The sequence below is a fragment of the Mus pahari genome, chromosome 6 (assembly GCF_900095145.1).
Source record: "Mus pahari chromosome 6, PAHARI_EIJ_v1.1, whole genome shotgun sequence".
Taxonomy (NCBI): Eukaryota; Metazoa; Chordata; class Mammalia; order Rodentia; family Muridae; genus Mus; species Mus pahari.
In genome coordinates, this window is record NC_034595.1 from 96,039,925 (window position 1) to 96,055,875 (window position 15,951).

General features: G+C 42.4%; 1 protein-coding gene across 4 annotated transcripts in view; it reads right to left on the bottom strand.

The window, feature by feature from the left end:
• Positions 1-15,951, bottom strand: part of Vps13d (vacuolar protein sorting 13 homolog D) — a 227,041-nt gene that overhangs the window by 86,465 nt on the left and 124,625 nt on the right. For all 4 annotated transcript variants that reach the window (XM_029539692.1, XM_029539694.1, XM_021201317.2 and 1 more), the window contains 6 exons: positions 15,174-15,282; positions 12,010-12,173; positions 10,955-11,063; positions 7,649-7,828; positions 5,433-5,549; positions 4,400-4,549 (listed from right to left, as the gene is read on the bottom strand). In XM_029539692.1, coding sequence (XP_029395552.1) covers positions 4,400-4,549; positions 5,433-5,549; positions 7,649-7,828; positions 10,955-11,063; positions 12,010-12,173; positions 15,174-15,282 — 829 coding nt within the window. The remainder of the gene's footprint in view (positions 1-4,399; positions 4,550-5,432; positions 5,550-7,648; positions 7,829-10,954; positions 11,064-12,009; positions 12,174-15,173; positions 15,283-15,951) is intronic.

Genomic DNA, 15,951 nt, shown 5'->3' on the forward strand with positions numbered 1-15,951 from the left:
TTTAAAAACCTTGTATTTAACACAATAAATGGCACAATATTTGCTAATAAAAAAATAGTTTCAAAATAGAAAAAAGAACTTAAAGCATCAAATGAGAAGACCTGTCATGTCAAAAAAAAAAAAAAAGGTCAATGTATGCATCACAACCCTCAGTGCCCAGCAGTGCATTGGTCACTATACATGTGATACCGAGGTATGAGCCTCAGCACACTGTCCCTAGCTGACAGAGGCAGAAGTAGAGAAGAGCCCTTGCTCCAGATGAGTAATGATAGGAATGGTTCCATCGATGCCTGCTCTGTTCAAGGCCAGTGTTCTTCCCGCTATGCTGTTGATGCTCTCCCTCGTTCTAAATGCCTTATAAACAAGAGAGCACAGACCCCGATCATCCGCAAGCTCGGAAGGTTGAGCAGTCTCTCTAGCCCTCAAAGACACCTTTGCATTTCACTGATTTTTTTTTTCTACTGCAATTAAAGATTCTAGTTCATGGATTTCAGATGCTTAGCTTTTCTTTCTGTGTTTACCTGCTCTCTTTCAATTTTTCTGTTTTTCAACCTTTGTGCCAGTGTATGCGTGCAGGTGTGAATGTGTGTCCATAGGGTCCCATGTGTGAATATGTGTCCATAGGGTCCCATGTGTGAATATGTGTCCATAGGGTCCCATGTGTGNTGTGTCCATAGGGTCCCATGTGTGAATATGTGTCCATAGGGTCCCATGTGTGGAGGTCGGAAGACAATCTTGGATGTCAGTCCTTGCCTTGTTTGAGACAGGACTCTTGTTCATCACTGCATGCACCAGGCTTCATACACAATTGGTTGGTGTGTGCATGTGTCTGTCTGCATGTGGGGGTCAGAGGATATCGTGTGGGAGTCAGTTCTCAACAGACCTGAAAGCAAGCAGCTCCCGTATCTACTGAGACACCTCACCAGCTCTCTTCTGCATATTTTAAAGTTCTAATCAGTCGGTCTAACCCTCAGGCTCTGAGCCATGTGCAGCCCAGGGCAGCTACAGATGCAGCACAGCACGAGATCGTAAACTTACTAAAACATTCTGGGATTTTCTTTTTTCTTTTTGCAGTTTCTTTATAAGTCAATTGCACAGCTCTCAAGTGAGGCTTCTGGAGCTGACACAGTGTCACAATGTCAGAAGGCTAGAGTCTGTGATTAGACATATCAGTGTTCACATGTGTCATGTCCTCTTGATTAATTAATTCTCCTATCATTAGGAAATTACCTTCTTTATCTCTGCTAATATTCTTTGTTCTGACATTAATCAATGTGACTCCTACTTCCTTCCTCATGACTAAAGTGTAGTGTGCCTCCCCACCCCCTTTTAGACCCTTTTAACCTATTTGAGTCTTTATAGCTAACAAGTGTGGGGGAGGCTAGAGACAAGGTATCACTATATAACACATGCAGACCCTGAACACATGATCCCCCTGCCTAAGCCTCAAGCCTGACTACAGGCCTTTTCTTGTGGCCCTTTTTAATGCAATCTGACCACCTCTACATTGATCTCACTGACAATTAATTGGCACCATTAAGTTTTTGTCTGCCATCTTGCTATGGCTTACTATCTGTCTCATATGTTGTCTTTCTCATTTTCTGAATTCTCTTGGATTCATCAAGCATTTAACATTTCACTTTATTACTTACCTAAAATTATTATTATTTTGGGAGGGGTTACAGTATTTAACTCAATATGTTGGTCTACCATTAAATGACATCATACTACTTGATATACAAAATCATAATGCTGAACTTGCAGCTGTCCCTGCAGACTTCACGCCATAGTAGTTGTTTGTTGTTTTACTTCTCTATGTGGTACAGACACCACATCAGTGTTGTCATGCTTGTCCAAGCAACCATCACCTCCTGAGGAGACTTACTTAAGAAGTCTACTCTTGCATGTTTTTCATGTCTTCATATCAGGTTTTCTTCTCTCCTTTATACTGATTCAAATTCCATTAGCACCATTTTCTGTCTGCTGGGTAATGTTCTTTGATGCTTTTGGAAGCTGTGGTCTTAGATAATAAATCCTTTTATCATTTCTGTGTCTAAGAACATCCTCACCACGTGCTTTATGATGGTTTCAATGAGAATGATTCCCATAGGTACCTGTATTTGAATGTCTAGTCCCTAGTTCAGGGAAGCACTAGGAGGTGTAGCCTTCTTAGAGGAGGTGTAACTTTTTGGACAAGGTGTGCCACTGAGAGTGGTCTCTGTCATTTAAAAGCCAATGCTAGGCCCAGTTATACTATCTACCTGAGGCTTGTGAATCAGGATATAAAGCTCCGGGTTTGTTTTCCAGCACCATGTCTGCCTATGTGCCAACATGTTCCCCACCATGATGATGACAAACTAACCCTCTGAAACTGTAAGCAAACCTCAATTAAATGCTTCCTTTTATAAGCACTGCCTTGGTCATAGCATCACAGCAACAGGACAATGACTAAGATACCCTTATTTTAGAAACATACTTTTTCTAGGAGTAGGTTTCTAGGATGATAGCTTTTTGCCTGCTTTCAATACTTAAAGGTATTGCTGACCAAGTTTTCACTTACATTTTTTCCCAACAAGAAATCTGTTATCTTTGTCATCTTAGCTTTGTTCCTTTGTATATGTTTTTATCCATGATTAACTTTACTATTGCTTTTATATAACCTATGGCATCTCAGAGAGGCAGTGAATTGGTTCAAGGTACCTTGTATGCTAAGATTGATGAATCTTAAAGCAGTGTGGTATTTGTACACAAACACACACAGTCTTCTGCACATTTTATAGTCTCTAAATGGCTTACAGTGTCTCAGCCAATGTAAGTTCTATGGAAATGGTTGCTATGCTTTGTTTGGGAAACAATGATATAGAGAAAGCTCTGGATATGTTAAGCACATATATGAAGCCCACAGGTATGGAAGGCCAACTGGATTTCTATCCAGGTTGTGTGTTATACACATCCACTCCAATTTTGTTATCAGCTTTAGTGTGCTCTAACAACCTCATGAGCTCTGGGTCCCTCCTGAAAGCTCTCTTGTCTGCATCACGGTGGCTGCCTACGGCCTGTCAGTTCTGCCTTGTTGGGTGCTTGACATGTCTGCACCCAAATACATTACAAGGTTCGTGGGGAACACAGTCCATTTCCTGGGATACTTGTTGACCCTTCAGCTCTTCCTTTCATGATTTTCAAGAGAGGGCCAGAGCAGCATCCAATCTGGGGCCAACAAGTCATGGAGGCAAGACTTGCCTGGGACTCTTTTCAATGTCCCACATATTCTGGGGTGCCGGTACAGCTCACAGCCTGCTCCCTCAGATCCTCCTGGATGAACAGCTTCTCCACACAGATCAGTACTCTGCCAAACCTCTTCCTCTGCCGCTCTCTCCACATAGGTCCACTGCTGTGGATTTAGCTGTCAGTCTCTGTGGATTCTCAGCTCTGTCTTCATAACGCCTCCACTCTGCAGGCTGCTGTTCCAGTCTCCTCTCACAGCACTATAGCCTGGAAACTTCTCTAGCTAAGCCATTTATAAGTTTCACCTCTTTTAGCTCCCATCTTGTACGGGGATCACTGTCCTTTGTGGTCAGATGTCTAGTGTTCTGAAGCTGTTATCTCAATAGGAGAATAAAGCCAGTCTCAGTTACTCCATCTGGCCTGGAAGTAGAAGTCAGACCCTGTTGTTTATCACAATGACCTCAACTCCTCCTGGAAAAGACTACCTGACTCTGTTTTTTTGGTTTTTTTGTTTTTTTTTTTTTCCACCCTAAGCTCATATGATGGGAAAACTGAGGCTGGTGACACTACCTGACAATGCAAACTCAACCCAAGTTCAAGTCCTGGGATCCAGGTAAAGGAGGAGAGTGACAACTGACCTCCATATATACACTGTGTGTGCACCAGCGATCACTCCCAATAGCTAACTAAGCTCTTTACACATCAGCCGTATAATCAGGAATTCATCTTGGTTTGTATTGCCAGGCCTAATGGCCATGCATTTGTTGACAACACTCAGGAGGCAGAGGCAAGCAGATTCTCTGTGAGTTCCTGGCCAGCCTGGTCCTATACAGTAAGTTATAGGCCAGCCAAGGCCACACAGTAAGAACCTGTCTCAAAAGCATAGAGAACTTGTGAGATGCACTGAGGTGGAAGCTCTTCACAGGATGACTCTTTTGAAGATTAGATATTTCCTCCATGGACTGCAGAGATGCCTCGGTCATAAAGAGTACTGTGGGTCTTGCAAAGGTCCTGGTGTGGTTTCCAGAATCCATACTGAGTGGTTCACAACTGCCTCTAACTCCAGGTGCAGGAGGGCAGCTCTGTCTTCCCTTGGCACTGGCACTCATGTGTACACATACACACACAGAGATACACATAAATGAGCATTCAAACAACACTCTCCTCCTGGTACCTGCACATCCTGTATGCTAAGCTCAAGCATGTGACTGGCTGTCAGCTGAGTGTAATGGATGTTGATTCCTGTCAGGCTTGCAAAGACAAGTTCTTCTGGGACTTTGTTAATTAAAGAGACACCAATTCCGCCTTCTAACCGCACAAGCACCTGAAAGGAAATCAAAAGCTTGTCAATTGTTTATAACAGGTCTCATAGAAGCCAGAGGAGTACACAGACATGAATGGCTTTCAGTCTCTCTTCTCTTTACCTCTCAACAGTATAAAACTACTGCAGAGTTTTGACAGTTACCTTTCTGGCTCAAATGTTCCAATCCCCCTGGAAGCCAAGCCTTCCATTTTGGATGGACTCCTCGGTCAGGTCACAATGCCATTGGGGTGTGAAGACACTTTAGCCAGCACACACAGTTGTTGCACAGTATAGGAGACTGATTGTTCTAGAACCTCTTTCCTTGTTAGGGTTATTCTGTGCATTGCCACAGCATCTGGCATGGCTCCACACAGGCATTTGATTAAACACTGTTCACCAAGATCAAGTAAGTGTGCTCCCTCATGCCCATCTCTTCTCTACCTCAAGCTTGTCATTCTCTTCCCAAAGCCCAAAGATAAAGGAAGAAGGATTTAAGTCAGATGGAGGGGGAAAAGTCAAATTTTCTTATTCTCTAAATACTATTAAAATTTGGATCATTCAGCTTCCATTTTGTCATCTAGAGGAACATCTGTTACTCGGTGATTCTACCTAAGCTGCACACATTACTCGCGTGACATAAACAGATGAGTGGTAACAGTAAACACAACGAAACAGCACCCCACAGTCAAGAGTTCACACAATCACCAAGCAAATTCTCAACCAATCGGTGACCAGGAAAGTTAATCTGCAACATTTTAAAAACTTACTGTCTGGACTGGCAAGATGGTTCAGTAGGTAAAGGTGGAAGGAGAGAACTGACTGTTGCAAGTTCTCTGATCTCACACCCACTGTGGTACCACAACCACACACATGAACACATGTATAAATAAACTGGTAAACTTACTTCAAGCTCCTGATGTGTGTCTGGATTCCTCAATTTCTGCAGCTCCTGCTCTGTAACAGGAAGTTCCTCCACTTCATATGATGAGCGCTCACTTTTTCGCTGGCAGAAGTCTGTTATCTAAAGTCAAAACAGAACAAAAGGAGGGACAACACTTCTACACCAACTATTGCTCAAGACTTACTACATGCCCAGGAAAACCACAGAAGCTAATGGTCTCCTAGGCTGCTAGAGCAAGATCTGGGCAATAATGAAGCAGGTGCAATTCTGAGTCTAGATAGCACTCTATCCAGCTAAACACTTTGGATGCCTCATAGAATGTAGGCAGGCCTCACAGAGCAAGGCCAGGTTCTCATAGAGCAAGAATAGGTCTCACAGAGCACAGGTAGGCCTCACAGACAGGCTTGAGAAAACACAGGCAGGCCTCTGCACTTGAGTTCCTTTGGCCTCTGTAAAGCAGTACTCCACCGTCTTATTTCCCTCAGCTCTCTATTACTCTATGACTGATGCCAGCATCTCCAACACACATCTCACCTTGAGCTCCAAATCAGAAATCACAATGGCTTTTGGACATCATCACAGAGAACCATGTTAACTTAGCCTAGCAAGTGCCAACTTAATTTCTGTTTCCCTCAAATCTGCTCTGCCCTTGCTACCTAACAGATTTCTAGAGGCCACTCTGCCTCAGGCTCCAACCCACATTCAGTCAGCTTCCTTTAGATTAGCTTCTCTTCCCTCCACCCCCCACCCCCTATCCCCCACCACCTGCAAACCTGGCACTTTGCTCTAAGCCACCATTTCTGATCTTCATGCCAGAGCCTCTTAATTGGGCTTTCTCTGTCTCTAATCTTTTTTTAACACCGCAGCCAATGAGTTATCTCAGATCAATCTTTATCACAACAACCCCTGACCCCTGCCTGCCTTGGACAAAACATCTTACAATTAGTTTGAATCTTAGGTTCCAATCCTGTCTCTAGACTTATTTCTTACCATATGCCAATACCAGTCTCTTCACTACTCAGCTTCCCAAATACTATATAACTGTGAGAGCTAGTGTTGTTTGTCAACTTGACTATATCTGAAATTAACTAAAACCAAAACAGCCGGGCATACCCATGGAGGTTTTCTTAATCAATCATTTGAGGTGCAAATGCTCATCCCAAGTCTGGGCCATGTCTGATGGCAGTCTATATAAAAGAACATGGAATAAGGAAGGTTTTACCTTTTGCCTGCCTCTCCTCTCTCCTGCTGCTGAAACATTTCTTTCCTGGTATTAGAATGTACTTCTTCAGGATCCCAATGCATACTGAAGACTGGCTGAGGCATCCAGTCTTGTGGCTTAACAACTACAGACTCTTGGCCCTTGGGGCAGGATAGCCACTGATGGACTAGATGGGCCAACAGCCTATATGCCACTCCAATAAATCTTCCTTTAATATCCAGACATATATTCATTTTAGACATTTTGTTCCTCTAGAGAACCCTAATACAACAACTTCCTATGCTTATCTCTCAGCAGCTGTCTATGCCCCTAAGGTAAACTATGAAGATGGAATTCAGACTGTCAGCTCACTGTCACATGCCGAAATGCTGCTTGCTTCTAATAGTTGCTGAGAAAATTACCTCTGTATGAACAAGCCCAACACGGTGAAACCCCTCTGCTTTGCCTTCTCTACCAGGTTCATTCTTTCTGTTAACTTACTGCTCATTGAGTATTATGTCTTGTAGGCATTCCCTCAGCCTCAAAGCCCAGGCTCTTCACTCCCCTCACCACTCCCTTCGGGACACACCATTGTACTTGTCTGGGTAAAAAAGCTCCTTTCATGAATAGTCACTTATCAATTGTTTTAAAAATGAGTAGAATAGTTAACGACTCTGACAATATCAGCATGCATTTTTCTTATCGTCTTAAATTCTTATATATTGGAGATAAAGGTCTTCTCATGTAATCAGGCTGGACTTGAATTTGAACAAGTGATCCTCATGGCTCAGCCTCTTGAAAGCAGAGTATGAGTAACCACCTCCATGCCTGGTTAAGTTCTAAGCATTTTTAGATTTTGCTTAACTTATATCTGCACTCATTTCCACTCTAGCTCCCATACAACTTTGTAATGGAGACCGAGCATATTCCGCATGTGAATACACTAAGATAAATACTGTTAAACAGCCAGCCACGCCGGTGGGAAGGACGTGGGCTATGCGGGTCCTTCTCTGCTTACCTGGAGTGCTCTCGTTGGCCCATCAGGGATGACTCGTATGGACAACATTCCAGAACCAGGCCTCATTTTTTGGTTAGCAAACTGTTGTTCTGGTGGAACTGGTCCCAACAGCTCCACAGATGAGTCAGGACCAAGAACAACTTCAGCTCCATCAAACAATCCAGAAAGTCCTCCTTTGGCCTAAAAGATGTCAAAATGAAAATGTACAAGAAAAGGTCAAAGCACAGACTTGGATAATTCAACAAACTGCCTATGTAACAAATGAAATGAAATTCTTCTTTGAGGAGCCACATTTTGGTAGTCTTGAAAAAAAAAAAAAAAAAAGACTGTACACAACGGGAGATAAGTTTACTGCACTAACATGGAAAGTTACATGCACACACAGTAAGAGGTGACCCCACAAAGACAGTAGTTTTACCCCACCTTTTAGGAGGCCTCAGTCACTACAATAAGTTTATAAAGGAGCCAAAGCCAGCTTTGCTTCTTTCAGTACTATCATTGAGCTTTGCCTAAAAACCTTGAATATTATAAAACTGATCATTTTTCCCTCAACTTACCAATTAAAAAGCCAGTTCTAAAGCATAAACTTCCCCTATGCTGAAGGCAAAAGAACCAAATAAGCCCATCAATGCTACTTTTCAACTGTAATACAGACTGGAACACAGTTTGGCAAGATTTTGGGAAAAGTCATATTCCTGCTATGTTCCTCACACGAAACGCAGATCTACAGGGCAAGGCCCATGGGGACATGCCAAAAACTAGAGAGAACAAATATTTCAATACTTTCTCTTGGTTTTGGTTTCAGAACACGGCCTTGCTCTTTTGCCTAGGTAACCTCAAACTCATTGTCTCCTGTAGGAATTGTCGGTATGCACAACCATGCCCACCCATCTTTATATTAATTTTAAATACTGAGACATAGGGCAGGTTTCAATACGATGAAAGCCTTTCATAAGCGTAAGTTTAGACAGTACATATATACCTTGGAAAGGGCAGGTCAGAATATGTTTGCAAATCTTCTATTGCCTAACTTAGCATAGGAATGAAACAAACCCAGTTGCCTAACCAAAACACATTCACAGCAAAGAAATGGAGGGCAGATTCAGGAAACAACAAACATTGAAAGGGGATTTGGGTGGGAGGGAATGCTCCACGAAAATTGGAATTATATGGGCTTTAAAACAAAACAAAACAAAACAAAAAACTAGAAGTAAAGTCAGGGTCAGACCCGGAACCCACCAATTATAACAAGGCTTCTTTTGCCTCTAGAAGTCTGAATTGTGTTGCTAATTGAAAATCCCAAATCCACTCCAGATGTGAGGTTCACATAAGTAAGCAGCTGGCCTTTGATGAGAAATGCTCAGGGCCACAGAGGGAAAGAAAATAAATCTCCCCACAGAAGAGACTTCTTTTGGCTGCACACAGCCCCATGTAAGAGAAGAGCCGGACTCCACTGAGGAGAGAAACACTGACTGTGCTGAAGGCCGGTGGCTGGACTGCTGTGTTCTGTGTGAGGCCCACGAAAGGCAGACCTGCGCAGTCACTGCGCCGCTCAACACTACAAGCTACCCTTCCACCTGCTCACCTCAGATGCAGGGGCACATACCTGTCCCATAGAAAGAAAAGGCAGAAATTTAAAGGCCTGACAATTCATTTCCCATGTACATATTCGCTTATAAAGTACATGGAAATTTATTCAGTCACAGACTGGCTGAGTTCAGGACAAAGAAAACTGTCAAGCCTGTTACATTTTCTACAACAAAATGCTAATTGCAATACCACTAAGAATGTAGCAATAAGTGAAATCAGAAGCATGTATATAATTAAACTGGTTATATAATACCAAGTTATATGTTTTCATGTCAGCTTTGAAAACATATACATAAAAATACACATACATACACACACAAAGACAGACAGACAGACACACACACACACATACACACACACACACACACACACATGCACTTAACAGTTAAAAAGAAGTGATGAATTCAAAAGAAAGAAAAGGAGGGATATGGGAAGGTTCAAAGGGATTAAAGGAGAAAGTGATGTAAATACAATATAATTTCAAAAATATTAAAAAGGAATGAAAGAATACTGGAAATGTAATTATTGAAGGAGGAGGAGGAGGAGGATAAGGACGGCAGTGTGGACTCCTGACCAGCTCCTACACTTTACAGAAGACTGCTGTAGCTTCCAGGATCTAAGCTAACCCACCCACCTCAGGGCTGGGCCTTCAGTGGATACTTTACCCCCTTCTTTTAAAAAGTAAGGTAGTAATTTTTGTCATCAGGGAAAACTTTTTTCAGAGAAACCAAGACCAAAAGTAAAAGAAGCTATCCCATGGGACAGCTACATCTAACACCCTTGATCTATCACCTTCAAGAACACCGCCTGTGGAGCTGAGAGATGGCTCAGTGATGGAAAGAGCTTGCTGCTCTTGCAGAGGAACTAAGTTCCATCCCCAGCAGCCACATCGAGTAGCATAAAACCTATAACTCCAGATTCAGGGGTTCTGACGTCCTCTTCTGGACTCTGCAGGCACTGGTACTACTATGTACACATACTCACACATACATGCACACACATACACATAATTAAAGTAAAAGAAATCTTGAGCCATCGGTGCAGGAGCCAGGGATTAGAAAGATTATAAGAGCCAGAACACCACAAATTCTGCTGAGAAGCAATTCTCCTATAAATGGCTATATAAAGAGAACAGGAACAATGGCAGTATCGATGAACATGTCAACATGGAAGGGGGAAGTTCTGTATGTCCCACCCCTAGATGAAGAACGATATAGGCAACTAAAGACTGCAGGGAAGAAGAAAATTGGTCTCTCCCAGGGATGAGTCACCTAAATCAGTTATTCAATGCAGAGTGGTCAGTCTAAACATGGACTCAGCAGGGTGCATTTGTATATACTTGTGCATACATGTGCATCTAACAACAACAACAACAAAGAGGCTATGAATTTGAAAGCTGTGGGAGCATGGGAGCAAGTGGAGAAAGGAGAGTGGGAGGGGCAGGAAGGGGGAAAAGAAAGAAAGTGATGTAATTCTATTTGAATTATAAATATTTTAAAATAAAATTAAGTCTTAAAAAAAGAAAATCACATTTCCCATGTAGGAACACACAGATGCACAGCAAACGTTTCTTGACTGCCTTTAACAAAAGTGAAGTAACTGGAGAGTCCTGTGCTCTGATTAATTTTTCCCATTGAATAATTCATCATACATAACATAGATGAGGCTTTGTTTTGACCCTGAGAATTGCAACTCAGGGTGTCAAAAGCAACTGACCTGAACAACCAGCCCATGCAAGCCACAGGTCAGTTTTCCCTCATGGAAGCTCCAGGTCTGGGTGGTGCTGCGCCTGCGATCCGGCTTTCTCAGCATCAGTGGCTCATATCTGGACAGAGACACACAATGAGGTCTATCTCTAGATAGAAGCCTTAGGAGAATCTGAGGCTCTGTCCCTCTGCTTATCAGCACCCTGACCCTGCAATCGAATCATAGTCAACATAATGGAGACCTAAACCACAAATGCTTGTGTCTCGCAGAGCAAGCCATCTTGCAGTCTGGGAGAGGCTCTCTATTGAACAGTTGAAATCTTCAACTGTCTTTATAGTTCCATTTCTAAACACTTTACTCTGTGTCTTGAAGTACACATTTTTGGAAATAAATGACGTAACAATTAAAAAATACAAACAATGATTTTATGGAGAAACCAATTCATGAGTAAAGTAACTTATTTAAGCTAAAGTAATTCATGTAAGAGTTAATCATAAAAAACAGGTCTGAGTAGTACTGTTAAATTAATTCTTCTTGAAAGACGTAACACAATATTAGAAAAACTTAAGAACAGAAACTGTGGGCTGGTGAGATGGCTCAGTGGGTAAGAGCACCCGACTGCTCTTCTGAAGGTCCAGAGTTCAAATCCCAGCAACCACATGGTGGCTCATAACCATCTGTAACAAGATCTAACTCCCTCTTCTGGAGTGTCTGAAGACAGCTACAGTGTACTTACATATAATAAGTAAGTAAATATTTAAAAAAAAAAAAAGAACAGAAACTGTTCAATTTTAGAGAACAAGGGTAGGCTAGAATTTACAGTAAAATAAATGTTTATTTTCTATAAAATACCTTACTATTTGATATTTCTTAACACCTGTATGGGTGCTGTCACGACTTTAAAATTAAATGATACCTGAAAATTTGATAGGCAGCAGTCGTTAAGGAGAAAAAAAATCAAAATATACCAATTTTCACAACGGTTTACAGAATTTGAGGGGCAAATTTCTCAAGTCTGAATTAAAATGTAATGAATTTGATTCAAAAATTACCCCGCAGATTACCTGTTGTCTGTCACAGCAGCGAGTCCAGCAATATCCAGGATAGCAGACCCCTCGATGGAGCGTGTGGCTGAGGGCTTGTTAGGGTTGTGAGGCACTGCAGAGCCCTCATGGGCCAGCATTCCTGTCCCTGTCATCCTCCAGAGCTGAGAGCGCTTTCCTGGTTCCTGATGGACAGATACACAAAGATGTAGCCACAGCTAGCCCTGTCCCTCACAATAGGCCAAGGAAGTTTTCCAGTTACCAGTGGACTTAGATGTTTCTCATGCCACAAAAAATATTACACTAAAGATTTCGTTATTGTGAATTTTTAGTTAGATAAGTATGCCAAACTCTTTTTCAATGTTTAAATTTGATTTTGCTATTAGTATACGTATGTGTGTGTAATGTATGTTGAGTGCTACCACGAGTGTCTAATGGTACACACGTGTGGAAGTCTAAGGACAATTCTCAGGAGTTGGTTCTCTCCTTTCACCATTAGATCTGGGGCTTAAACTCAGGGCATCAGGACTATGTGGTAAACCCTAGCCAGCTCACCAGGCCATTCTAAACCCCTAAATCAAGCAACCAAAATTTGAAAGTGGTACAAATTTTGTTTTGTTTTGTTTTTCAAGACCGGGATTCTCTGTGTAGCCCTGGAACTCACTTTGTAGACCAGGCTGGCCTCGAACTCAGAAATCCACCTGCCTCTGCCTCCCGAGTGCTGGGATCAAAGGCGTGCGCCACCACGCCCGGCTTACAAATTTTTTAAGAAGTATCCTTTGAGACTGGAGAGATGGCTTCATGGTAAAGAGCATGTATGCTCTTGCAGAGGACCCATGACGTTTACTTCCTAGCACCCACATTAGACAGCAAGCTACAACTGCTTGTAACTCCAGCCTCCAGCTCCAGGCAGTGATCTGAAGACCTTATCTGGATTCTAAGGTAAGGTGCACTGATAAATGCACCCCCCCTAGACCCCACCCAAAAGACATACACATGTATAAATAATTAAAATAAACTTTAAAGAAAATTGTATAACCTACACACTCAGTATTTGAAGAGGTAGGTTAGTTTGCCCATTTGACAGGTCAGGAAGCAGGCTCCAAGAGCTTAGATGGCTTATTTGCATTACTCAGGCTAAAACTAGCTCACTATGACTGTGCAGTATCCTTTAAAAAAAAAAAATCAGAAGCCAATGACTGGCCAATCTCCTACCTAGCTATACTGCCATGATTACCACTATCTCATGTGACAATGACCTCAGGTGCCTTCAGTCCAGAAGAGAGTGCATTTACACCAAGAACAGACACAATGCAGCACCTGTATCTGGTGTTCCTGTAACTTGCTGAGTCGGGACAGCAGCAGCCCCCACTCCTTCCTTTCGACGTGTATGGTCTTGACAGTTACAAGTTGATTACTGCCAAGGATTAGCTTGGTTGAATTTAAAGTTTATTTTCCGTTGACTGCTTCTAATTTCAATGCACTTTATTTACTAAAATACTTAAATACTGTAATTATGCTTCCAGGTCTGTCAAAGGAGTTTATGTAATCCCTTATATACTATAGGTAATAATACTTATTGAGAATCTGCTGCTGGTTATGCCTTAGTCTGAAGGATTTAAGATACAGTAATTCATTTAATCCCGAAATAATCCAACAAGGCACATGCTGTCACTGTCCTTATGGAAGAGGAAGTCATGGCATGGGGAGAAGAAGTAACTTTGCCACGCTACCAGGACTGGTGAGCAGTGGGACAGATGTGGCCCTTCCCAGTCTAGAGTGTACTTAACTGTTCTTTCATGTTGCCTCCCTAACACAACCCACATAGCCCCACTGCAGGGACACCTCTATCCAAGCTGTGACTCTCAGGGTCACATACTCCTAGCATGTAGGAGATGCACCACAGCAATGGACACCCCTGGTACCCGCTAATTTATTCTCATGATACACATGTGCAAGAAAGATAGGGTTTTTTTGTTTTGTTTTGTTTTGTTTTGTTTTCTAGATAGGGTTTCTCTGTATAGCCCTGGCTGTGCCAGAAAGATTTTTTTTTTTCATTCTACATTTTTTCTTATCAACTACCAGGAATTGAATCTAGGGCTGGGCAGTGTAGCTACTGAGCGACATCCTATAGAGTGGAAACCAAAGGTTCTAATGTGAACATCAGAGTAAAAATGGCCAGATCTGAGACCCAGCTGCACAGTCACAGTGAGCTAGTTACAGCCTGAGTAATGCAAATGAGGCATTTAAGCTCCTGGAGCCTGCTTCCTGACCTGTCAAATGGGCAAACTAACCTACCTCTTCAAGTTCTTGTGTTACAAAGTGCTCAGTATGAGCCTGGCATGGCTGTATCTTCAGAAGTGTGTGCTATGCTATTATCCCCACATGTCTGACATAGCACTTCATGTATATTATCTTAGATGGTTCCTTTAAAACCCCTAGGAACTTGATAAGAAAATGCAGCTCAGGAGGAGTGAGAAATCCAGCTTCAAATTGAGAGCAGCACCTATTCTGCTGCTGGAACTGCTGTCCATGCTGATGACATCAAAGTCAGCCTAGAGCTCTCAGGCAGCTCCCACAGCCTTACCTGTATTCACATCTGCCCACAGCACTGGCCAACATAGGAAGCAGCTCAGATGCTGCAGGCTGAAGCAGGATCCAGTTGCCTAATGAGGACAGCTGGCCTTCAGGGATTTACCTGACCTAAGCTGGAACCAACCAGAACTCTTTTAAAAAATGAAGATACATCATCTTTCTGAGGTGCCCTTTCCCTCTTTGCTAGCAACTTAGTCAGTAAACCTGAGGTGAGACTGAAGAAGGAAGGGAGAAGGCCATCGGGCTGAATGGATTTCGAGTGGCCCATGACTATTGGAAATCTATCCAGATTTGTATAACCTCAAAGTGCAACTGATTATGAATAAGCTAACTTATGCCACATGTGGGGACACATTAGTGTAAACACAGCCCTCCATCAGGGCCCTTGGAATTGTAGAACTTAAACTACGCAGACTCCTCAGGTCTGTGCATTCAAATGACAACTCATTGATCTTCCTCCCCTGAGAGTTGTTGCTACATCTCTGCTGACCCTAACTGATGTCATCTTTCAGTTTCAACTACCCACTATCCCTCTTCCTGCCATTTATAAGACCTCTGACCAATTTTTACTGCTAGCCCTGAGCTCTTACCTTCTTTTTCAGGATGACTCTCTGCGTCTTTGGAGACACATCCAAGACAAGTTCTGCACAGGTAATTGCCTTGTGGGAAGCTACGGGCCTTCCTTTTCCCTCCTGCAAACTAAGAGGAAATAAATGAGTGCACACACGTACACACAAAACAAAGCATAAATCTCTATTAAAGAATAAAAAGTTGGGCCTGTGCTGTAATCTCAGCACTCAGGAAACTGAAGTAGGAAGAAAACCCAGGCTATACAGAAAGACTCTGCCTCAAAACAAACAAAAATTCACTAAATACAGAAGAGAAAGCCAGACGGGACAAAGGCTTCGAGTTGCCCCACCTTTGCACAATTCAAGGCTTATCTGTAAGAACACAAAACTCGAGCATTTTCCCTTTCCTCATAATTTCACTGGCACAAAATTAAGACATGAAACAATGGGCATAATCTTTAAGGGGGACATGGCACGACCAAGGCAGATATCCCAAGGGAACATTAGGATGATAAGAATGGGCCAATAGACACTGCGCCCCACTTCAAGCCTGTGGTGCAAAACTCCCAAGCTTTATGGAATGTTGCAGTCTTGGTCAGCTTGGGGCATCTCTTCTTCTTCTTTCTTCTTTCTTCTTCTTCTTTCTTCTTCTTCTTTCTTCTTCTTCTTTCTTCTTCTTCTTTCTTCTTCTTCTTTCTTCTTCTTCTTTCTTCTTCTTCTTCTTCTTCTTCTTCTTCTTCTTCTTCTTCTTCTTCTTCTTCTTCTTCTTCTTCTTCTTCCTCTTCTTCTTCCTCTTCTT